The sequence below is a fragment of the Lynx rufus genome, unplaced genomic scaffold (genome assembly GCF_022079265.1).
Source record: "Lynx rufus isolate CCGP_SWC_20201006 ecotype Redwood Valley unplaced genomic scaffold, mLynRuf1.p SCAF_11, whole genome shotgun sequence".
NCBI classification, from domain to species: Eukaryota; Metazoa; Chordata; class Mammalia; order Carnivora; family Felidae; genus Lynx; species Lynx rufus.
The window spans coordinates 34,821,810-34,845,900 of record NW_025814825.1 but is presented as its reverse complement, the minus strand read 5'-3'; the positions used below and the strand labels follow the sequence as shown (position 1 = coordinate 34,845,900).

At 44.0% G+C, this 24,091-nt stretch overlaps 1 protein-coding gene across 4 annotated transcripts in view; it reads left to right on the top strand.

Annotated features, from left to right (window-relative positions):
- MYOF (myoferlin) overlaps positions 1–24,091 on the top strand; it is a 152,958-nt gene that overhangs the window by 19,833 nt on the left and 109,034 nt on the right. For all 4 annotated transcript variants that reach the window (XM_047073186.1, XM_047073184.1, XM_047073188.1 and 1 more), the window contains exons 2-4: positions 5,605–5,660; positions 8,142–8,233; positions 22,460–22,568. In XM_047073186.1, the coding sequence (XP_046929142.1) occupies positions 5,605–5,660; positions 8,142–8,233; positions 22,460–22,568 (257 nt within the window). The remainder of the gene's footprint in view (positions 1–5,604; positions 5,661–8,141; positions 8,234–22,459; positions 22,569–24,091) is intronic.

Here is a 24,091-nt window from a genome sequence, read left to right as displayed (position 1 = left end):
CATTCTGGGCTCATTTTGCTCATCTGCAAATTCAAGATGCGTGGGCTTGCTGAGAAAGTTAAATGGAATGACCTATGGGCAGGATTTAGCACACGCTTGGCCAGAAGAGAGCGCCCCCTATCGAGTGGCACCCTTGGCATTAATGCAAGTGTTTGAAGTGGCCTCACGTTCCACTTGAACAGTCCCACCTGGCCCTGGTCAACCTGCACCTGCCAGGATTTGGCTGGTTCCCTTTGTTCGTCAATACACAATGGAATCATGTGTTCAGGAGCATATATTGGAAGAGTTGTTATGCAACTTGGTTTTTCTCATGGGATTATGAACCTCTTGAAGCCATAAAGCCCAGTGTCTAACACCCTCTTTACTAAGTGGCTTGTATCCGCCAAATGAAGCTTAGCTTGGCATTCGTGGCTGCACAGTGTGACCATAACCTTCCCACACGGCTTGGTTGCCTCTGCTCCCTTCCATATTCCCTTGGCTCCAGCCAAATGGAGGGCAGTGTCCTCCCTCCCACAGAGTCCTCCCCTACTCTCACACTCGCTCTCGCACACACTGTGCAGCCACGAATGCCAAGTGTGCAGTGTCCCCAAACATGACTGGTTCTCTCTCCCCTGTGATTGACCTACTCACCCTTTTGCCCCCACCTGGAATGACCTTTTCTTCCCAGCTCCACGTTTCCAATCCATCCTTGTCTTTCAAACCCCAGCTCAGCCTCTGCTTCCTCTCTGAGGCCTTATCTGGTGCCCTCAGCCTGAAGTCACCTCCCCTTTTCATTTGTACCCCCTCTGATGGCAGCTGCCACCTTCTTTCTATATCAGTCCCCCGTGGCCACATCTAGCTCCCTGCTGGAGCACCTGAGGGCGAGAACTATATCTTGGGTACCTTTGTATCTCCCATAGCGTCCAGCTCAGTGTCTGGGCCAGTGATACTTCAAAAATATTTGTTGGATAGAAGAATGAGGAAATGCTTTACTGCTGGTGGAAGAACTCACTTAGTGGACCCTTTCCATGGGCTGGACTACGAGCTCCCTTTGCCTGACCTGGGCAGGCTTTATTCCCATTATCCCCCTCTGGCAGCAGGAAGCTCCAACCTAAGAATGAAGCAGACAAGAGCATGGTGGGCTTTTTTGCCGTGTGCTGAAAATAGTCATCAAGATTCATTTGGGTCTTCTATGCCATAGGCCATGACCTCCTTTTGTGGAACGTTTTAAGACCAAGAACTATCTTGTACTCTTCTGTTTCCCCAGTTCCTGGCACACACGCAGGTGCTTAATAAATGTTGGAAGATGAATGAATGAGCAAGTGGCACTCCCTTTTTCACGCCCCCCAACTGCTGACTTTGGGACAGTCCTGCCCCTGTGGGGAAGGGGAGGGAGATCAGTACCAGGCTCAGCACCAAAATGTCCCAGTGCAGCATTTCTTGTATGCTGATTCCCAGGCCAGTAACCAGGCTTGGGATTCAGCTCAACTGGACAAGTACTCGCTCTTTCCACAGCCTCTCTGGAGCCCTTGTCCTTGCTTTAGCTCCCTGCCTGGAATCTTGGGGACTTGGAGACTGAGATTTTCCTTCAATACCATCCATCAGGGACCCACATTCTGCCTCAAGCCCCCGTACCCAATTTCTATAAATGATTTGCTGCTTTCTCCTTGCTTTACTTACTCTGCAATGGGCTCTTAAAATTTTCCATCTTTTCTCTTGAAGATCTGCTGTGGTCCCAGGGTCCAGAATCACTCTTTCCTGACTCAGTTCTCCACCCGCCAGGCCTGGTTATGGCAGCAAGGATGGTGGTGAGCTGGAGGGATATTAATGGTACCATTTCATGCTTGTCGAGGTCAGGAATTTTTAACTTCCTTTAACTTTTAACTTTAACATTCATCATGCTTCTGACACCAGATGTATGGTGGGGCGTTCCCCAGCCAAGAAATTTTCTGTGACACCAGCTGGGTGTTTTACAATTTAACTCAATGATGATACTATGTACCTGGAGACAGCGTCCCGCAGGTTAAGGGCTCAGAGGACAATAGCAAGTCCACGCTGTCACCTGTGCTTCTGACCTAGCAGGCTATAAATCTGAGGTTCCCATAACCCCCGTGCTGGGTTCAATTAACTGGCTAGAGCAGCTCACAGAACTCAGGAAAACATTTATGATTACTAGTTTACTAAAGGATAGGACAGAGGGTACAGATGAACAGCCAGATGAAGAGATATATAAGACAAGGTCTGGGAACATCCTGTGTACAGGAGCTTCTGTCCCCATGGAGCTGGAGTACCTCAACCTCCCGGTACATGGATGTGCTCCTCACACACCTGGAACCCCATACTTCTGGGATTTTTGATGGAGGCTTCCTCACATAGGCAAGATCAAGTATTAACTCTATTTCCAGTCTCTTTCTCCAGTCTAGAGAAGCCGGGAGGTGGTGGGGGCAGAGCCAAAAATGCCAAGCTTCTCATCATGGCTTGGTCTTCCTGGTGATCAGTCCCCATCCAGGAGCCATCCAGGAGCCCACCCAGAGTGATCTCATTAGAACAAAAGATGCTCCTACTCTTCTCACTTAGGAATTTATAAGGGTTTTAGCTCAGTGCCAGAAAGTGGTGGGGGAAACTCATTTGAGAATCTGATGAGGGAATAAACTGTCTCCCCAGAAAAACTCACAGATGTCACATTTTGTGTGTTGGAGCAAATAGTCTTAGAGAGTCTCAGGATACTCTGAAATCTGACCTTGGACTTTCCTGTGGCCACTGCTCAGGACGTCAAGCCCGTCACTCATATTATATTCATGCATTTTCTTTATCCAGTGTTTCTGACAGCTTCCAATGAGACACTGTGGTGTGATAGTGAACACACACTCGGGTTATGGAGCCAAGGAGACGTAGGTTGTTTCTGACTCTCTTTTTTTATTTGCTGTGTGACCTTAGGCAAGTTAACCAGCTTCTCTCAATTATTTGTCTATAAAAAGGGGATGAGAATGTTACCCTTGCAGGGCTATCGGAACGACTTAGAGACACTGTAGTAGAATGTACTTCCGGGGCGCCTGGGTGGCTCAGTTGGTTGAGTGTTGAACTTCGGCTCAGGTCACGATCTCATGGTCCGTGAGTTCGAGCCCCGCATCAGGCTGGCTGTTTCAGATTCTGTGTATCCCTGTTACTCTCTGTCCTCCCCACCCTTGTGCTTTCTCTCTGTCTCTCAAAAGTAAACAAATAAACAAACATTAAAAAAAAAACACAAAGGAATGTGATTTCTGGCACCTGTAGATGGTTATATAGAACAGGCTGCTCCAATTGTGCAAAGAAGCCATGTGTCCCATTCTGTCAGTTTAAACTTTGCCTGGCCCCTCTTACTCTCAAAAGTACTCGCTTGTGTGGCAACCAGAGAGGAAAATTGGGAGGCTTTTCATCAGATGATGGGAGGGGCAGGTGGGGTCAGTATGGAAATGTGGGAGGGACAGGACAGCTTCTAGGTGATATCAGAGTCATATGCAGGGAGGCGCTCTGTAGGCCACATAGAGACCACAGTTAGAACGCATCAGTACAGGCCCCGGCATGAGCCGATGAGCAGGGTCATGCTGAAGTTTAAAAAGGGAAGCCGGTTGGGCTCTGGGAGCTGCTCAAGTGGAAAAGTTAATGCTTAGCAGAGTAAGGGTGATGATTCATGCTTTGTCTATGCTGAGGTCTTGGAAGAATGAGGTGGTTAGTCCCACAACTGGCATGTGCTGGGAGCCTTCGCAACATGACACTCAGCTGAACGGAACCCACTACCTCCTACGTTCCATAGCAGCAGAGGGGTAACTGGGGAGTGGTTCCCAGTGTGGCCACCAATGTGAGGCTGCTATCCCTGCCACTTACCAACTGGGACTTTGAATATGCCACTTAACTTCTCGGTTTCCTTAGCTCCAAAAGGGGGATGAAAATTATTATACATATCTCCTGGGGTTTTTAAAGAGGTTAGATGATACGAGATGAGAAAAAAAAAAATATGTATGTTGGTCTCTGCTCCTTTCCCCCACCACTTTCTGGCACTGAGCTAAAACCCTTATAAATTCCTAAGTGAGAAGAGTAGGAGCATCTTTTGTTCTAATGAGATCACTCTGGGTGGGCTCCTGGATGGCTCCTGGATGGGGACTGATCACCAGGAAGACCAAGCCATGATGAGAAGCTTGGCATTTTTGGCTCTGCCCCCACCTCCTCCCGGCTTCTCTAGACTGGAGAAAGGGACTGGAAATAGAGTTAATACTTGATCTTGCCTATGTGAGGAAGCCTCCATCAAAAATCCCAGAAGTATGGGGTTCCAGGTGTGTGAGGAGCACATCCATGTACCGGGAGGTTGAGGTACTCCAGCTCCATGGGGACAGAAGCTCCTGTACACAGGACGTTCCCAGACCTTGTCTTATATATCTCTTCATCTGGCTGTTCATCTGTACCCTCTGTCCTATCCTTTAGTAAACTAGTAATCATAAATGTTTTCCTGAGTTCTGTGAGCTGCTCTAGCCAGTTAATTGAACCCAGTACGGGGGTTATGGGAACCTCAGATTTATAGCCTGCTAGGTCAGAAGCACAGGTGGCAGCGTGGACTTGCTATTGTCCTCTCAGTCCTTAACCTGCGGGATGCTGTATCCAGGTACATAGTATCATCATTGAGTTAAATTGTAAAACACCCAGCTGGTGTCACAGAAAATTTCTTGGCTGGGGAACGCCCCACCATACATCTGGTGTCAGAAGCATGATGAATGTTCTATGTGATGGTAAAGAATTCACACGGGAAGAGAACTTGTTTTATTTTTCTCCCCCTGAAAACAGATAGCTCATGCCTCCAAAGCATTCGGTACTCAAACACTAGCTTTTATTTTGATGAGTATTTGGGGACTTAGAGATCCAACAGATGCCTCTCTGTGCTTTGGACTTCTCTAAGGAAACTTTGAACACTAGCTGGAGGAACATTTATTCATGCAGGAAGGTCTCCGACACACAGAGAGAAAACCCATGTCTTCAGAAAAGGTGAACCTGTTATAAAGGAAACCTTACATTCTTTGCAGGTCATAGAAAGTGTTCATCTACTAATTACCTTGTGCCGAGGCCTATGGGAGGGAGTCCAGCTCAGTCTTTAAGCTGTGGGGTCTTATCACATGCAGAGGCAGCACGGGCGTCAGAGAGGAAATTGCAGGTTATATAGGAACCAGTGCCAAGTATTAGCTCAGACACATTTCTCAGTTCCTTTGAGTCTCAGTAGCCACATCTATAAAATGGTGACACCTTTTAGCAAAGGTTAGCTTTGTTGGCTTCTTTCTGCAACACACTGGAGACACAGAAGCCCTGGGTAACCTTGGTCTATAGGAACTGGTGAGAGAGATTCAGGGGATCATGGCATTTCCATGATTGTGAGTCCTTCATTCCCCAACATCTCGTAGACCTGGGGTGGGAGAAATGTTTTAGGTCAAAAAATGCCATTCAGTTTGGAGAACCTTGACTCTTGTAGTCCTCACTCTAGGCTGATGAATGGGGAAATGCAAGCACACGGTTGGCCCTCAAGGGAATGCTCTTTGAATGGACGAATGAATGGACAAGTTCTAGAAATATTTCTAATTGATATTTCATATTTTTTATTTGCAGATGAGAAAAAGAAAACAAAGAAAGTTGACAATGAACTCAACCCTGTATGGAATGAGGTAACTTCATTTTTTTTTTTTTAACATTGTTTCAGTGGATAAGCCACATCTGATTGTCCTATCTTCGGTCAAAGGTTAGCTTTTCCCTTTGAAAGAAGAATCTCCACATTGCATCCCCCACCACTCTATCTCTCTTTGTGGCCATAGAGATAGCAGAACAGTTCAAGGGGACATACCACAATGACATCTCCTATATAATAGTGGTGTAAGTGAAGTCTGGAAAGGGAGTGGGAATCTTATGTTCTAGCCGGGAGCAGCTTTGAGCATGCTGTGTGACCTCGGTCCAGTTATGTTACACATCTGGGGCACATCTGTAGAGCAAGGGGTGGGCTTAGATCATCTCAAGAGTCGCGGAGGGAAAGCTCCATATTTAAAAATGTATCTGCACGTGACTAACCAAGAGTACATTACATGACACTGTGTGTCTGACTGAGTAATGACGTTTACTGTGTTTTATGCTGATAAAGTAGAATATCCTTAATGTAGACATTTTGAAAGCTTTAGATAAACAAAAAAATTTACCTTTGGACCCACCATCCAGAAGCAATTACTGTTAACATTTGGGATATAGCAATAAATGTTTATTGAATAAGTATATTGTAATGTATAAGTAATTATTATTTATAAATAAATTAATAAAATATGATGTCTTGACATATAGCAGATACAGCTTCCTCTCCTATTTTTTTCTTACTATTATATCCTAAGCATATACCATATCATTCCATTCAGAAGTATCTTTAACACTATGCAACATTCTATGGAAGGGCTATAATATATTTACTTACCCCAGTGTTGACTTTATATCTATTTTATAAGCAGTTCAGTGTTGAATATATTTATAGATATGTGAAAGTTTTCATTCTTTCCACTGAGTAGATTTTCCTATGCTGACTAATTTTTTAAAAGATGATCATCAGCCCCATTGTTTTTCCCAAAAGCTGGTCAAACTTTCCTGGATAAGCATAGTGATAAATGTCTTTGTTATTGTCACTAAGTCACCAGGCTGTGAAGACTTCTCCTCCACCAACTGTAAATTCCCCTCCTCTCCTAGTCCCGAAACTAAAATAAAGCCATACCTTTTCATTGAATGAGGTGAAGATGAACTGTCTTTTTAATGCCTTTCTGAGAAGCAGAAAGTTGAAAGGCAGTTCTGCTTCTCTGCAGTTTCACTGGAACCCAGAACCCAGCCAGCTGGACTACCAGCTCCGTGAAAGCAAGAGGCCAGTCTGGTTGGTCCCGGTGGATGCTGTGTGTGGATCCTAGCACCTCACACAGATCTCCAAGAATAAACCAAATTGAAAGTACATTATGTATGCATATAGTGCTTCCGGTTTTGAGTAATTCTCACATGCTTCTTTATATCTGGTCAATCCATGTAGCTGATGGCAGAGGTGGAAATGGTCACGTGAGCAGACATCCTCTGCAGGGTATCATCCGTCTCACCCCGTTTTGTTTCTAACATGTATTTTCTTTTAATGTTTATTTGTTTATTTTTGAGAGAGAGAAAGAGTGTGAGCAGGGGAGGGATAGAGAGAAAGGGAGACACAGGATCTGAAGCAGGCTCCAGGCTCCGAGCTGTCAGCACAGAGCCCGACGTGGGGCTCGAACTCACACACCGTGAGATCATGACCTGAGCCAAAGTTGGACGCTCAACCGACTGAGCCACCCAGGCTCCCCATCTAACATGTATTTTTTTCTAATTGCAATTGTATTTATCAAGTAAACTTCCCAACTCTAGTTTTATAATGGAAATCTAACCCAAATGAAATGCTAACCCCAAACCTATTAGGGTTAGGATTCTAATATGAGCTCTGACACATTCACCACCCACTCCAAACCCAGTACAAGGAGAATCAAATCTTCAGTAGGCTCTGCTTTATTTAATTCATATGTTACATGATCAATCAAAAACATCAGCGGTGTTATGTTAAATTATTTTTGTGTGTTTGCCATTAGACAGCAATTTATTGCCTTAAGATGAAAGTCTCATCTAATTGCAGACTAATCATGGTGGTGCAGACTAATCAAGCCTAAAATAAAAGGCTGATGCATTTTAGAAAATGGTTTTTTAGATTATCTATCTCTTTGATAATAATATGACTAGGAAAAGCAAATAACTTAAAAACAATCAATGAAGAAAGCATTTTCATTTTATTTTATTTTTATAACCAATTGTGGTAAATTCTCTGACTCTGAGATGGGTTTGGTGACTTGCCCATAGTCACAGAGCCTAGAAAATGGGAAGCCAGAGGTCACCCCCAGGTCCTCTGAGGCTGTCTGGTTTGCCTTCCCACAGCTCTCAGCAGCCTCCAGGTTTGGAATTTGGTCACTTCTACTAACTATAGAATTGATGATTCACAAGACTGACATTGGTTAAGATAATGACATTTAGTCATTTAGTGTCTGTATGTCTTATTATACTATACTTCCTGACCCTTTTAAACAACTTTTCTGTTTTTATAACCTTTCCATGGACAGATTTTGGAGTTTGACTTGAGGGGTATACCACTCGACTCTTCATCTTCCCTTACAATTGTTGTAAAAGATTTTGAGACGATTGGACAAAATAAGTAAGTTGATTTCAACTATTTTTCTCATTTTACGTATTATATTACCATTGTTTATTTTGTTGAAGGAACGTATCGTTAATAACATTTTATGATATTTGCAATATAATCGTGCTTCGGTTCCATGTCCTCCCCCCACCCCCCATGCACACAACTTTCTGAGCCAATATCAGATGTGATTAATGATCACATTGCTTTCTCCAAACTTCTGTATAGTAGTCCCCTCTTACCTGTGGTTTCTGTTATCCATGGTCAACTGAGGTGCAGAAGCAGATGATCCTTCTTCTGAAATAGTGTCAGAAGGTCAATAGTAGCCTAACGCTACGTCACTGTGCCTACATCATTCACCTCACTTCATCTCATCACTTAGGCATTTTATCATTTCACATCATCATGCATAAAAGGGTGAGTACAGTACAATATATTTAGAGAGGGAGAGAAACCATATACACATAACTCATTCAGTATGTTGTTATAATTATTCTATTTTATTATTAGTTATTGTTAATTTCTTACTATGTCTAGTTTATAAATTAAACTTTATCATAGGTATGTATGTACGTATGTAGGGTTTGGTACTATCTGCGGTTTTGGGCATCCACCAGGGGTCTTGGCACATATCCTAATGCATAAAGGGGGAACTACTGTATTCCTAAGAGGCTGCAAACACTAAGCCACCATTACTGTATCCAATTTGGCACTTGTTGTGAAATCTATTTACATTCCTAAAACATCTTTGTTGACTGTACTTAGTCACTTCCTACCCCGGGTGGTTTATCTGAACGGTAGCTATATTAAACACAAGCAAAATCATTTCTTCTTCCACTTATGTGTGACCATTCAAGTTCTACTTGCAGCCCCAACATCATTTTAATGTCTTATTGGCCTTTTAAACTCAACAGATCTAAGTCAGATTCCTGTCGCCTTTACTAGTTTCAAATGGGAAGGGTCACGACGGTGCCCATGGTGGGACTGAGGGTTGTCCCCTGAGTAAAGCTTGGGGATTTCCAAAACAGGTCTCTATGGGACAGAATGACCTCAGTAAATTCACCCCAGCCCTTGATCTGGACTTTGGCCTTACAGACTCAGAAACCAGTCTTAGGTTACCAATTCAAACTAACCAAGCTTACAAGAAACCAGTGCTTAAAACCAAGTTACTTACGTGTTATTTTCCAGTGGAAATAAATGCGTGGTGGGAGGACATTCTCTGATTAATGAATTCTCCTTTGTGTCATCCTGCATGGAAAGCCAAATTACTCTGTATCCTTGATTATAAGATATCATTGACCATAGATGTATTATTAAATTAATAACAGGTTTGGGGTGGGGAAGGAGCCTGGTATTAAATGACCTTATCAATTGTAAGAAGCATCCAAGTTTTTAGAAATGTCAATACATTTAAAAATATGTCTTAGGGGTGCCTGGGTGGCTCAGTCGGTTAAGTGTCCAACTTTGGTTTGGGCTCAGGTCATTATCTCATGGTTTGTGGGATTGAGTCCTGCATTAGGCTCTGTGCTGACGGCATGGAGCCTGCTTGGGATTCTCTCTCTCCCTCTCTCTGTCTCTCTGCCCCTCCCCTACTTGCACTCGCTCCCATGCACTCAATCTCTCTCTCAAAATAAACTTAAAATAAAATAAAATTTAAAAAATAATAAAAATGAATACCTTAGCCTTAAGCACATTTGGTATAAGTAGAAGGCTGCAATGAGAGGCATAAACCAGAAAGAATTAGTTGAAGTGCAGTGACCTTATGTCCTGACTTGCTTGGAACAGTCCTGGTTTATTGTCCTAGCACAAGGGTTAATAACACCTCTTTTGCTGTCAACAGTGACTTGGTTTGGACGGTAAATTAGATAGTCACCCTAATGACTGGAGTCTTCTACTTAATGGTGTCAGGCTAAGAGATCCTGGACAGACATTTACCCCCTGGACAGTGCTTTGATAGGTACTATACATGTTCACCTTTGATGAGATCCTTTTTTTCGTGTTCAGTTGCTGACCAATGCCCCTTATGACTGATGCATTTTTTTCTTAAGCTACATAAATATACTCTGCAGGTTCTGGTCCTACTACTTGGACTGATCTGAGGGTCTGTTTTTGTGCCAGTACCATACTGTCTTGATGATTACAGCTTTGTAATACAGCTTGAAGTCTGGTGTGATGCCTCCAGCTTTGGTTTTCTTTTTCGAGATTGCTTTGGCTATTCAGGGTCTTTTCTGATTCCATACAAATTTTAGGATTGTTTGTTCTAGCTCTGTGAAGAATGCTCGTGTTATTTTGATAGGAATTGCCAGGAAGGTCTTTTTAATTGGGAGATTAATTGTGTGTCCTACAAATTTCGCTGCATAGTTGTTGACCATCCTCCAGTGAAAGCCGACCCCGAGTCTGCTTTGGAATGAACAGTGCGAATGATAATGCTTACTTAGCTTACTGTGCTAAGCTTCATGCTTCTCCACCATCAGCCAGGAATTGTGAACTTTGACCTTGCTGTCACCAACTAAACAATGCATACACCTTGGTCAAATTTGCCCGTAAGTACACTGGAGAAAAAAAAAAATTAAACCCATCTGGGAATAAGCTGTATGTTTGTCCAAACTATTTGTGTACTTTGGTCCCAGATTTTTTTCTTGGCTTTTTTACTAAAAATTTGGCCTTCGGGGATCTGCTCACTGCTCAGTGTGGGAACTTGCTTTCACTTGGATGTGCAGGGTGGGGGCAGAGGATTTTTCTACCAGCTTAAGGAATCCCTTGCCTGTTGACGTTCCTGTTGCCATGGAAACGGGTTGTGCAAACAGGGCTCTCACTTTGCATCTGCTGCCTGGGGCCTGGAAACAAACAGCGCTGGACTGCCTAGGTTTGCCTGTGCACCCATGCCCACGCCCACAGCGGACTGCAGGGTCCAGGTCATGCAAGCATAGCACTGGTGCGTCAGCAACATCCCTCCTCAGGCACTGGGAGCCGGCTGGGCTGTTCAGTGCAGACTCTGTTCTTCCCCCCGCCCCCCCCCCCCACCATAGTCATCCAGCCAGCCATCCAGGCTGAATGAGGGTGAGAGAAGAGCCAGAAATGCCTCTTGATCACGTGATGAAAATGAAATTATTTTTAGCCGAAATGTCAGAGTGGAAGGATTTTCCCAGCCGCTGAAGAATCGGAGTTCCCTCTGCAGACAGCCAATACCGCTATAGCTTAGTGAGATCTTAGGGAGTGCCAAGGGCTATGCCAAGCCCTTTGAATGCATTATGCTACTTAATCCTCACAGACACCCTCTTTTTCCCCAGAGAGGCTTGGTAATCTGCTCAAGGTCACACAGCAGGCATGTGTCAGAGTGAGCATTTATGTCCAGGCCTGTGTTCTGGACTTTCACATTATACTGAAAACCGTGAACCACCTGCAGGAACCAAAATGTGGATGCAATTATTGATTAACTTTTGGCCAGAATGGAAGTAATTTTTCTTTCTAATTTTGCAAAAAAAGAAAAAAAAATGGACAGTCATTATCAGAGTATTGGCAGTCCCTCCCTACGTAACACTTTTAAGCAGGCAATTTTATACTATTGAATAGTAAGTCACTGATACTCATGTTCTACAGTGGACACGAGAAATTTGGAGAGCATATCTCATCTCATGTGCTCTTCACAGTAACCTTGAGTGGTGGAGATGAGATTTGAGGCTGGGACCCTGATTCCTGGCCCTGCTGTCACTTCACCTGAGTTCCTAAAGAAGAATCGGCTTCAGGAGCCTGGAAATGTAGGAATGAAAGGTGTTTACAGGTTTTCAGGTGTGTGTGTGTGTGTGTGCATGCATGCGTGTGTGTGTGTGTGTGTGTGTGTGTGTGCACATGCACGCATGCCAAGGAGGAAAAAGAGTTACCATTTCAGGCTTTTGAATTTGCTGTTCACTCTGCATGGAATACTCTTTCCTTCTAAGTGCAGTAGATGTGAAATCTTGTCATTCGGCCTCAGCATCTCAGACCCTCCAATCTAGAGCAGAGCCTACCGTTGCTTTCCATCTCATTGCCCTGCTTCATTTCCTCAGAGCCCTGCTTATTAGCAAGCTTGTGTGGGTGTGGGAATGGTGGAGGGAGCCCAGCTGGGTGTGTGGACATTTATGTTGGGTTTTAGATAAGTACTCAAAAATATGTGCTGGCCCGCATTCCTGCTTTGCCTAGCTCAGCGCTCACCACCATCTGACACGTCCGTATCTGTTTTGTTATTCACGCGGCCTTCCCCTACTAGACAGTAAGCTCCACACCTGTCTGGTTCACCACTGTAACACCAGCACTTAGCATAGTGCCTAGCACATAACAAGCTCTCAGTAAGTGTTTGTTGGATGAATGAGCAAGTAAGTTCACAATACTAATACACGAATAGTATCTAAAGCGCCTTGCATTGGACAGTTAGCCCACTAGTAACGAGCCATTGATGTGGAATCTGTCCAACCCAGCTCTCTGAACAGCTCTCTGGTTCCAACTCGGGTTTAAGCTGCAAAGGAGTCAGAACACAAAGGGATCAAGTCACAAGGGAAACAAACGCCAGTCCCAAAGCTCATGCATTTTTGTAGAGAGACGTGGAGCTTACTCCTGAATTCACAGGAAGGTAGCACCTCATAGTGCATAAAAGCTGAGATTCGGGAGCCAGACAGAGGCTGCTTTGAGACTCCGCTCTACTGATTGACTACTGATGACCTCAGCCAAGTGACTTAACCCCTCTGGGCCTCAGAAGTCTTATCCTTAAAGTGACCATAGTTTGGAAGTTCTACTCGTGCTAAGATAACATAACAGGGACCAGATCTACATACTCACCTGATACACCAAAAAAATAGATAAAACATATGTAACCATGGTTTCAGATACTGGACTGGTTAATGACCCCAAGAAAGAGGACATAAATGAAATGAGCCCTTTGAGTGCCCAACTTAATGCCTGGAGAGCATTCCAGGCTGCAGTTCAGGGAGAGAGAAGTGAGGCAAGTCCCAGTTGTCTCCCAGAGTTGGGGAGGTGCAGGTGGGAGTCTGGAGCTACACACACACACACACACACACACACACACAGAGTGGTAGTAAGGGCTACAGAATTTAGAAAAAAAAAAGACAAGTTTGGATTGTGAAATATACAAACTCCCTGAACAAAGGTGTGTGGGGTGTTTTTTTCTGTTTTCTTTTTTGTTTTTGTTTTTTATTAATAAAAACAGATACTGTAGTTTGGAATGAAATTACTATGGTGAAGCAGTATGGTAAGGCTTAGGAGAAATTTTCATTCCCTCATATACAAAAGACCTTGTCCTCATACTTTTAATACTTAAAAAAATTTTTTTTAATGTTTATTTATTTTTGAGAGAGACAGAGACAGAATGCGAGTGGGTTAGAGGCAGAGAGAGAGGGAGACACAGAATCTGAAACAGGCTCCAGGCTCCGAGCTGTCAGCACAGAGCCCAATGCGGGGCTCGAACCCACGGACGGTGAGATCATGACCTGAGCCAAAGTCGGACGCCCAACCGACTGAGCCACCCAGGCACCTCTAAGATATTTCATCATAAAACAGACCCGTAAGATATTTCATTATAAAACAGACCCGAAAACAAACCTTTAAACAAAAACCCTACCTAAACCAGACACAAATATTTACACACACGTACACATACACACACACTCTGCCTCTCTCTCTCATCTTGTCATTTCTCCTCTCTTCCCCTTCAATCTTCTTCATCACACTAAACACCATCTGATACACTGCACATTCCGTCCACTCAGATGTAAGCCCCATGAAAGGCATGGAGTACTCCCAGTGCCTGGAGTAGTGTCGGACACACATAAGCATCAGCAATTATTTGTCAGATGAATACATTAATTGATACATCGCTGAAGGTAGTCCAATAACCTTGCAAATGACCTACAAGTTGTAAAGCTTCCTCTCCTAAGAGATGGTCCTCCAAGTGCAATTAGAAGATAATTATAGCTCTTGTCATTATGAAATGCCTTTCTCTTTCAGTCTCTCTGGGCGTCTTTCTCCAAAGCTTTGGCCCACCTTTACTTACTCATGAGATGTTGACAGACATCAGCAGGACTGTGGCACCTACTTCACTGGCCTCCCCAAAACGCTGGGGTTCAGCTTTTCCAGTACCCAGACCCAGCCAGCCCAAACCAATTGTGATCTTTTCATACTTTTGCCACGCCACTGAAAATATGGAACTAAAAAGAACTGAACTGAGAATCCTGTTCCACAGTAACACTGGCCTCTGGTTTAGATGTCTACACAGCCTGAGAAGCTACTCCAATCAGAAAGCCTTGGGGCACCTGGGTGGCTCAGTCGGTTAAGGTTAAGCATCTGACTCACTCTTGATTTTGCCTCAGGACATGATCTCACTGTGTGATGGAACACAAGGGCTCTGTGCTGACAGCATGGAGCCTGCTTGGGATTCTCTCTCTCTCTCTCTCTCTCTCTGCCCCTCCCCTGCTTGCTCCCTTGCATTCTCTCTCTCTCTCTCAAAATAAATAAATAAACTTTAAAAAAAAAAAAAAGGAAAGAAAGCCTGTCTCAACCCGTGGGCTGTCCATCCCTCCTGACCAACCACAGCTGGGCCACTTCAACAAATCCCATGGCCATGATTACATGTGGCAATGTCAGCAGGAAGTCTTGTCACTAGGAGACATAAAAGTATTAAAAGTATGGGGGCGCCTGGGTGGCTCAGTCGGTTGAGCGTCCGACTTCAGCTCAGGTCATGATCTCACAGCTCGTGGGTTCGAGCCCCACGTCAGGTTCTGTGCTGACAGCTCAGAGCCTGGAGCCTGCTTCGGATTGTGTGTCTCCTTCTCTCTCTGCCCCTCTCCCGCTCAAGCTCTGTCTCCGTCTCTCTCAAAAATAAATGAACATTCAAAAAAATTTTATAATGAAATATTTTATGAGACCTTTAAAACCTTTATTCAGTTTCCACTAATTGGATTTTATGAGAATTCAGCTATAGCTGAAGTTTGCTTCTGGTCTAACCCTGAAAATAAAAAATGATTTTCCAAGCAGACTCTTGGTATATACAGCATTGACGTTGGGGAGGGAGTTGTTTCATGTATGTAAGAGAAAGGACTGGTTTTAAGAACTTTGCACAATTGATTGCACAGAAATGGAAGTGGGTACCTACCCACTGGCTACCTACCCATATCCTTGCATAGATATCCCACCTTCCTGTGATTTAGACTGTGCATGAGTTCAGACCAGCTTTCCCTGCCAGTACTGGCCTGGGGTCACATGCTTTCTTTTGATTCCTTTTTCTAGAGTAGTGTCTGAAATAATAAAAAGTAACTGTTAAGCACTTACCACATCATCCTTTTGATCCTTACAATACTGTTAGGTAGTAGCTGTCATAACCCCATTTTACAGATGAGGAAACTGAGGCTCAGAGAAGTAAAACAACCTGTACCTGGCCTCTAGTACAAGGATGAGTCCGAATTAGTCAGCCCTGCCTAGCTCCAAATTCTTAATCACTGTTATTCTGTCTCCCTTTCCTTGTTAGGTCCAAGTTCTTGATGAATGAATGAAAGAATGAATGAATGAATAACAGAAAACTACTACCTTGATTCCAATGGGCCAGGGACAGAGCCAGAGCCTGGGAGTTGCTCTAAACTGTACAAGCAGACAACCACAGATTCAGACCCTTGAGGACTGATTGAACAGGAGAATTGGTCAGGTTACAGATTATAGTCACTTATTCTAGAAATAATTATTGAGCATTGCCTGCATGTCAGGCATTAGGCTAGTTTGCCTGCTCCTTGTAGCCACAGGGTGACTGACTCTGGCCTAGGTGCCTCACCTGCACCTAGGTGCAGAGGCCTGGGCTTCTACTCAGCTCCTTCCCTTGTTAAAGTGACGCCATTGGCCTCAGGGCAGGGGGGTTGGGAGGGACTGGAAAAAAGGGAGTTGTTGCTGGCCCTGAATCCTGCTAAACCTGCCACAGCCTCTAGAGTAGGTGAGTGATTCTGAAACCCAGGAATGGAGTTTGCTAGAAGTACAGAGCACTGCCTTACCCTAGAGGGACTGGTACACAGCCAAATTTGGGAACCACAATTTGGGCCAGTGTTTCCACATTTGATGAACCGGACAAAGGCCCCAAGGCTCTCTGACAATCCTGGTGGCGAGTAAGGAGGAGAGGTCACAGGAAAGATACAGATAACGAGGCTGGCCGAGTGGTTTTAGTTGAGTTTTGCTTACTACTTTGTTCTATTAAATAATTGGATTTCTATGCTCATTTCTCAAATGTGAACCGTGTTATCCTATTAAATGTGCTTTTAAAAACTGCACATGTCTCCCTGTCTCCAGATCTAGCTTTGCCAGCTGTCTTTCCTACCTCCCCCCTCCCCCCCCCCCCCCCCCCCGCCCCCTATCCCTCTACTTTTGCCCTGCTGCCACTGAGAATCACTGCTTTAGGCCATTGTTTCTCAGACTTCCTGGGTATAAGAATTAACTAAAGAAAAAGTGTGACTCAGGGTCCTGGGAATCTGTAACTGCCCTAGCGATTCTGCTGCAAGGAGGTCTGGGGAAATACAATCCCAGAAACGGTTTATGAGCTAATCCAAAGGGCCAGCGTGGGCCAGTTGGGAGACTCAGGAAGGTTCCCCACTGGTGAAGTGGATGGGAGACTCAGATTGTGTCCTTTGAGGGAGTTTTTGCTTACACAGGGCTTCCTGGGATAGGATTTGCTGTCATGGCTGCCCCAGCTCCTCCCCTCGCACCCCCCCTCCCCCCCAATCTGGTCATAAGGAAAGTGTAGGCCTGGCTCTCCCACCTTTGGGTTCAGCTGGGGGTGGGGGTGGGGGTGGAGCCAGGAAAGAGCTTGACGGATACTGGTCCTGGGGGAAGGAGAAGTGTGGGGATGGGTGATGCTGCCCAGCCAAGGAACCAAGGCCACACAGACCTGGTAGAAATGACAAGGCTCAGCTGGCTGAGAGCCCAGTGCTTCAAAGGGTGGGCAGGTCTGGCCCTTTCTACAAGGGACCCGGGAGCAGCTTGGAGAAGTATTTGTGCTCAGCCCAGCTGGGGATTTTTATTCCCTCCCTGAGGAGGGGAAGTGAGATGTGCTGCAGTCCGTAGGGACAGAAACAGTACAACATGTGATTTACTTTCCAGAGTCCAATGTATTTTTCCTTTCCTTCATGAAGGAATTTCCAGTAAACACTCCTCCAGTAATCCGTGTGGGCTGTGCCCCTGCTGCACAGAACAACTTGATATATGCGAGCTCCCATGATTAAGAGCTCAGCCAGCAAAGCCCTTACTCACCACAGTGGCATGTGGCTGTTAAGGTTTGTGTCTGTGCTTACAGGGAGAACATTTCCCATTTCTCTTTTTGAAACACGCTAGACTCTGTCTTAACAAGTTAAAGAAGTTCTTAACTAGCCCTCGCATGACTAAGTTGACTAGTTTGCAGTTCCGCTGCTTAGAACTAGTTCCATGTCGCATGGAGACCCAACTCAAAACCACTAGACCTTCAAGAACTGTAAGGGATGAGAGCAGGACTGGCTTTTTCTTCCCCTCAGAATACATCTGCAGTTTATTAATTCTGCAAATAAAGCTGGAGAGCTGAAGGACTTTGAGATTCTTTTCACTGTAAAGCTTCCTTTTGAGACATGGTCCATCTGTTTTAGTGTTGGGTGGAGTCCATCAGGAGACTCTTGTTTTTCCATGAAAATCCAGGGCAAAGTGTCCACATTACTGTCACACTGTAACATGTTAGCATATTTATAGCATTAGTAATATGAAAGAAAAAGGGTTCTTGGTTTAGTGTCACCTCCTTTAAAGGAAACTGGCCTGACTACACTGTTCTTGTCCTCTGTGTAGGAGGCTGGGCCATCATTTCCTAGCCTCTCATGGTATTCTGTATCCAGGCAACGTCACAGAAAACAGCCCACGACAGGCTGCCGGGGGCCCTCGGAGACCTGCGGAGCTCAGACATGCCCATAGGGGGCGCTTTCTCCAATTTACAGGGAAAGGTGTTAGAAGTTGTAACTGCATTTTTCTTCAACACAACCTAGCTGTTAAAAATTTTGGGGGACTAACATCTTTCCAGGCTTTCATCTAAACACACTATCTTTACTTCAGAAAAAAGAAAGCGAAGTTTTCTTTTAAACCACCTCCCTCACACACAAACACAAAAGCATCAGAATTGTATGATGAAAAAGCAGATTTAAGAAATGGGACTAAGGGTTTCTGAAAGAAGGAACTGAAGTTTGAGTTTATAATTGGCTGCTTTTATTTTAGTCCATTCCTGGTCTGTTATCCGTTACCACCCTCTCAAACCCTCTGGGGGGTGGGGGGGAAGGAAAGCCACAGATATTGGTTGAGTCACAATGGAGGGTGTAAAACCATTCAGGACCACGAAGGGCCAGTGATGGGATTTGTGTTTCAGGTGAGCCTGTTCCCTCTGGTTAGCACAAGTCACCACTCCCTACTGTCTTACACTTATTCCACATTTCTGTGATTGGCCTAACCTTTCTCCTGACACTCTGTGTGAATTTAAGCTTGATCCGTGAAATGGTAGGTCATATTGGTGGAAGGAGGAAACTATTCCGGATTGTCCAACGTGGACAGACTTTAGGATATATTCTTCCTAAATCAATGAACAAAGAGAAAAGAAATATTTAACATGAGATAGTGTCCTATATAGAGATGTGTAGAAAACATCACACGTACAAGCCTAGCAGGACTTTAATAGCTGAGAAGGGTCTGAGAAATGATTTACTTCAGTCTACCCAGATAATGAATGAAGTGGGCTCAGAGAGTTGAGTGACTTAGCCAAGGCTTGGGGGAAGTTGGGACACCGAGTTAGGGCAAGAACAGAAATCATCTAATTCCATGCTTCTCAACCTAGGGCTATGTTGCCCACCTGGTCACAATTGGCAAGGTGTAGAGTTGTCAGTGGGTTGCGGCCAAGGATGCTGCTGAACATCTGACAAAGCACAGGGCAGACCCCCAAAACAAAGAACTGTCCAGTTCAAAATGTCAGTAGTGCCAAGGTCAATAAATTCTAGTCCAACCCCAGGCCAGCCCTCTTTCCACATTGTTCTGACATGCTACACGTTGTTTTCTTCTAAGAATTATTTATTGCTGATAGAGTTTCAGGTCATCTTGGTTTCAGCAACAGCAAATCTGTCCATGTCCAAGTGTGCAATGTTATTATTTTTTTTTAATTTTTTAAAGCTTATTTATGTTTGAGAGAGAGAGAGAGAGACAGTGTGAGCACGGGAAGGGCAGAGAGAGTAGGAGACACAGAATCTGAAGCAGGCTCCAGGCTCTGAGCTGTCAGCACAGAGCCTGATGAGGGGCTCAAACCCATGAACTGTGAGATCGTGACCTGAGCCGAAGTCGGACGCTTAACCGACTGAGCCACCCAGGCACCCCACAATGTTATTATTTTAATCATACAGTTAGGTTATGAATCAGGGTATGTAAGGGTATGTAAGAAAAAAAAATCCAGTGTATTTCCATGTCTTTCAAGGCGAGTACCTCATTTAGACATTTAATACCAGTCAGATGACTTTTAAAATTGGAGTTTTCACATTTTGTCCTTAAAAGCTCAATTAGCCAACCTCACAGCTTACTGTGCTATTTTTAAAACTTGGAACAAAATTCTCATCAGGCTCATATTATGTGGGGCTGAGGGAGATATGGAAGAGATTTTGCCAGGGCCCTCACCTTGTGTGGGTTTCCTTGTTTCATCTGGTGGAGATGGAATCACGTGTAGACTCTTTTCCTCAATATGTCAGGGGAGTTAAAACCCAAGTAAGGAGAAAACTTATACTCATGCACAAAAAAAAAAAAAAAATTCTAGCAAACTTCGTGAGTGAACATACTTATCTAGAAATTACTTTATAAAGGTTCTGTCATTTCCCAGTGTTGACTGAGAGCCCTAATTTCTGTATTGACCTAAAAGTGCTGAAAAGTTTACTCTTAACCCTCTGGAGGCAGAATTTTTCTTTTCCATTTCCAGTAACTAACTCTACTGTGGTATTGGAAGAGATGAGAACCCATCATGGTTGTTGAGCATCTTTTGCAGTGTTCTGTCCAAGGAAGTGTATTCTTCCAAGAAACCATATGCAGTGCGTCATGCCATGGGGTAAATCAGGTGACATCAGGTGCCATAGCAGTTTCCTGGTCTTGTGCAATATGTCTATTCACAGAAAGTGAAGTCATTTATTCATATTGTTGAGTCAGTGGATGTATGTAGTTGGGTGACAGACTCCAGATCTACAATCTAGTCCTATTTCTGGGGTCTGAGTGGAGAAGGAGAATATGGATATTTGTCAGTTCAAAAATGGCATTTCCATGTTGACATCAATTTTCACTCCTAATTTTTAAAGAAACTACTACATGTTAAAATACAATAAATATTTCTGCACAAGATGAACTCTCCAGATTATTATTTTTTCCCAAAAGCCTGGTTATGTTTTATGCCCAACTATGGTTTCTTCACCTGGGTTGTTTGCAGAGCTCGATGTGGGGCTTGGTCTCATGACTATGAGACCATGACCCGAACCAAAATCAAGAGTCAGACACTCAACTGACCAAGCCACCCAAGTGCCCCACACTCTGGGTTTTTTGATGTAAGGAATCTCTTCTATGACTTTGAGGACTTGATGCTTAGTTTTCTATTTCCATGCTAATGATATTTATGCTGTCATAGGTGCCATTTATTAGTATCAGTCACTGCAAATGTAGGCTACGTATAAGTAAATAACATTTTTTAAATCTTCTTGTTTTTCTTTTCCTTTCTCAGTATCCATACTGAGAGCACACCCCTGGGCTTTCTTTGCTTTTTGATTGAATTTCTCAGAGGGAACTTCTTCAGTTCCCCAATCTGATGCCCCATTGTCACTATAACTCCCAATTTACAGACTGTATTCTACAGGTTACATTTTTATATTCACTAACTCTCAGGGAATGCGTGTTTTATGAACTTTGTTGATCATGTGCCCTAACCACAAAAATGTTTTGCAGATTCAGGGGCACCTGGGTGGCTCAGTCGGTTGGGTGTCCGACTTCAGCTCAGGTCATGATCTCACGTTCCGTGAGTTTGAGCCCCGCATCAGGCTCTGCTGACAGCTCAGAGCCTGGAACCTGCTTCGGACTCTGTGTCTCCCTCTCTTTCTGCTCCTCCCCTGCTCATGCTCTGTCTCTCTCTGTCTTAAAAATAAATAATAAAAAACATAATTTTTAAAAAAATTTTTAAATGTTTTTATTTTATTTATCAAAAATAAATAATAAAAACATTAAATTTTTTTTAATTTTTTTAAATGTTTTTATTTATTTTTGAGACAGAAAGAGACAGAGCATGAGCAGGGGAGGAGCAGAGAGAGAGGGAGACACAGAATCTGAAGCAGGCTCCAGGCTCTGAGCTGTCAGCACAGAGCCCGACATGGGGCTCGAACTCACGGACTGTGAGATCATGACCTGAGCTGAAGTCAGACGCCCAACCGACTGAGCCACCCAGGCACCCCTTAAAAACAAAATAAAAAAAAATGTCTTGCATATTCATTTTTAATGTATGTCGACTTATTTATTCTTTCCTTCATTTAGTAAATATCTATGAACAAGTGTAGTATATTCCAAGCACTGGGGTTAGAGCACGGAAGGAAGCAATCCTGGCTTTCAGGGGGCCTAACCATGGTGAGCAGGGACACATGCATACTTCTGTACCAGTAGGTTATGTGCACTATAAGGTAGATGGGGAGGCAGTAAAGGCTGAACAGAATCCTTCAGTGTCTAGGAAGAGGGAGACATGCGCATATCCAACTTTTGAATTCTGCTCCAGACTATGCATGTTAGTAAGCTGGCCCCGACAGTAAACTGGCAACCTATTGACAAGTGCAGAAGGTCTCCTTGGGGGGGGGGGCATTTTTACAGTGGGCCATGTGTGATGGGTTCTTTTACATTTTCATTACAGAGGAATGCCTGAATTTTGTCCTAATTTTCTCTCTTCTTGGATTCTGAGGGGGTTATTCCGTCTTTGTCTGTCACCATTCACTGCTCGTCTCATTCATGACTTCAGATTTCATAGACACCATAGTTGGATTCTCGAAATGACTACATGTTGTGGAAAAGTGATGTTTACTGCCAAAATTCCCCCCAATTCATCTCATTGTGAGTGGTTTTAATGGTGACATGAATAGGCAGGGAATCGGGAGGCCCGCTGAGTGCATGGAAGCATGTCCCTCACTTAGGTTACTGTGTGCTTTCTCATTTCACCCACAGATTAATTGGCACGGCCACGGTATCCCTGAAGGACCTAATTGGCGACCAGAACAGATCTCTGCCATACAAACTCATCTCCCTGCTGAATGAAAGGGGTCAAGAGACTGGGGTGAGCATCTTCTGTCTTATTGAATGGCTTTGAACTGAGATAAGTAAACAAAAGTTCATTAAGAAGAGTGTGACATTAGGCATGCCTGGGTGGCTCAGTCCATTAAGCGTCTGCCTCTTGATTTCAGCTGAGGCCATGATCTCATGGTTCGTGGGATCAAGCCCCGCATCAGGCTCTGCATTGACAGTGCGGAACCTGCTTGGAATTCTCTCTGTCCCCCTCTCTCCGCCCCTCCCTCACTCGCTCTGTCAGAATAAGTAAACATTAAAAGAAAAGAGAAGCATGAAATTATATTAGATCACCACACACACACACACACACACACACACTTACAGGTTTATACTTACAATCACAGAACTAGTGGATTAGATAAACTTGACTTTCTTCGACAGAATGCTCTAGAGTTAGGTGGCACCCTTTCTTGGTATAGCTCTGTGCATATCTGCTCAAGTATTTATTTACATTTGTGTGGTGAGTATAGCTCTGTGTATCAGACACTCTTTGAAACACTCTGTAGAAGGTATTTCATTAGTATTGCCTTGGAACATCAAGATGTGAATATTAGCTATTTTCTGATTACAGCCTCTAAATGAGTACATATTGATGTTGTCTGATGTCAGTCCAGAATTCTCTTTCTCAAGTGCACTTAAAAGAAACAAATGGACTCAAGGCTCATAGCTCTCAGATTTCATGTTTGCTAACAAGTGCTCATAAAGCTACCTACCATGCTTATCCCATTAATCTCTATCACCTTCATTTTCCAATCAATTTATTTTGCTTGGGAGCTAGGACAAAGGGAGAAGATTTTATACTAAAATAGGCCATCCCTGGGGCACCTGGGTGGCTCAGTCGGTTAAGTCTCCAACTTTGGCTCAGGTCATGAACTTGCTTTTGTGAGTTCAAGCCCCACGTTGGGCTCTGTGCTGACAGCTCAGAGCCTGGAGCCTGCTTCGGATTCTGTGTCTCCCTCTCTCTCTGCCCCTCCCTTACTCATGCTCTGTCTGTCTGTCTGTCTGTCTCTCTCTGAAAAATAAACATTAAAAAAATAATAATATAGGGGCACCTGGGTGGCTCAGTTGGTTAAGCGTCTAACTTTGGCTCAGGCATGATCTCGAGGTTTGTGAGTTCGAGCTCCGCATTGGGCTTTTGTGCTGACAGCTTGGAGCCTGAAGCTTGCTTCTGATTCTGTGTCTCCCTCTCTCTCTGCCCCTCCCTTGCTCACACTGTCTCTCTCAAAAATAAATAAAGATTTAAAAAATTTTGAAAATAGGCCATCCCTGTTGGCAAGAATATATAGGTGAGGCTTCTCAGAGCCCATTCAGAATATCGGTTTGGTTGGTCTAGGCTCCAAAACTTATGGGCTTGCTGTGAATCTTTCTAATCCTAAAATGTAAATTCAGAATGTCAGCTGTCATCTATTTGTCCAAAACCTGGCTGAGGGAAATGATACTTAGGAAAGATAGTACAAGTCAGTGATGTTTCTGGCTGTTTGGGGTTTTGCTTTCTTTTTTTTTTTTTTAATT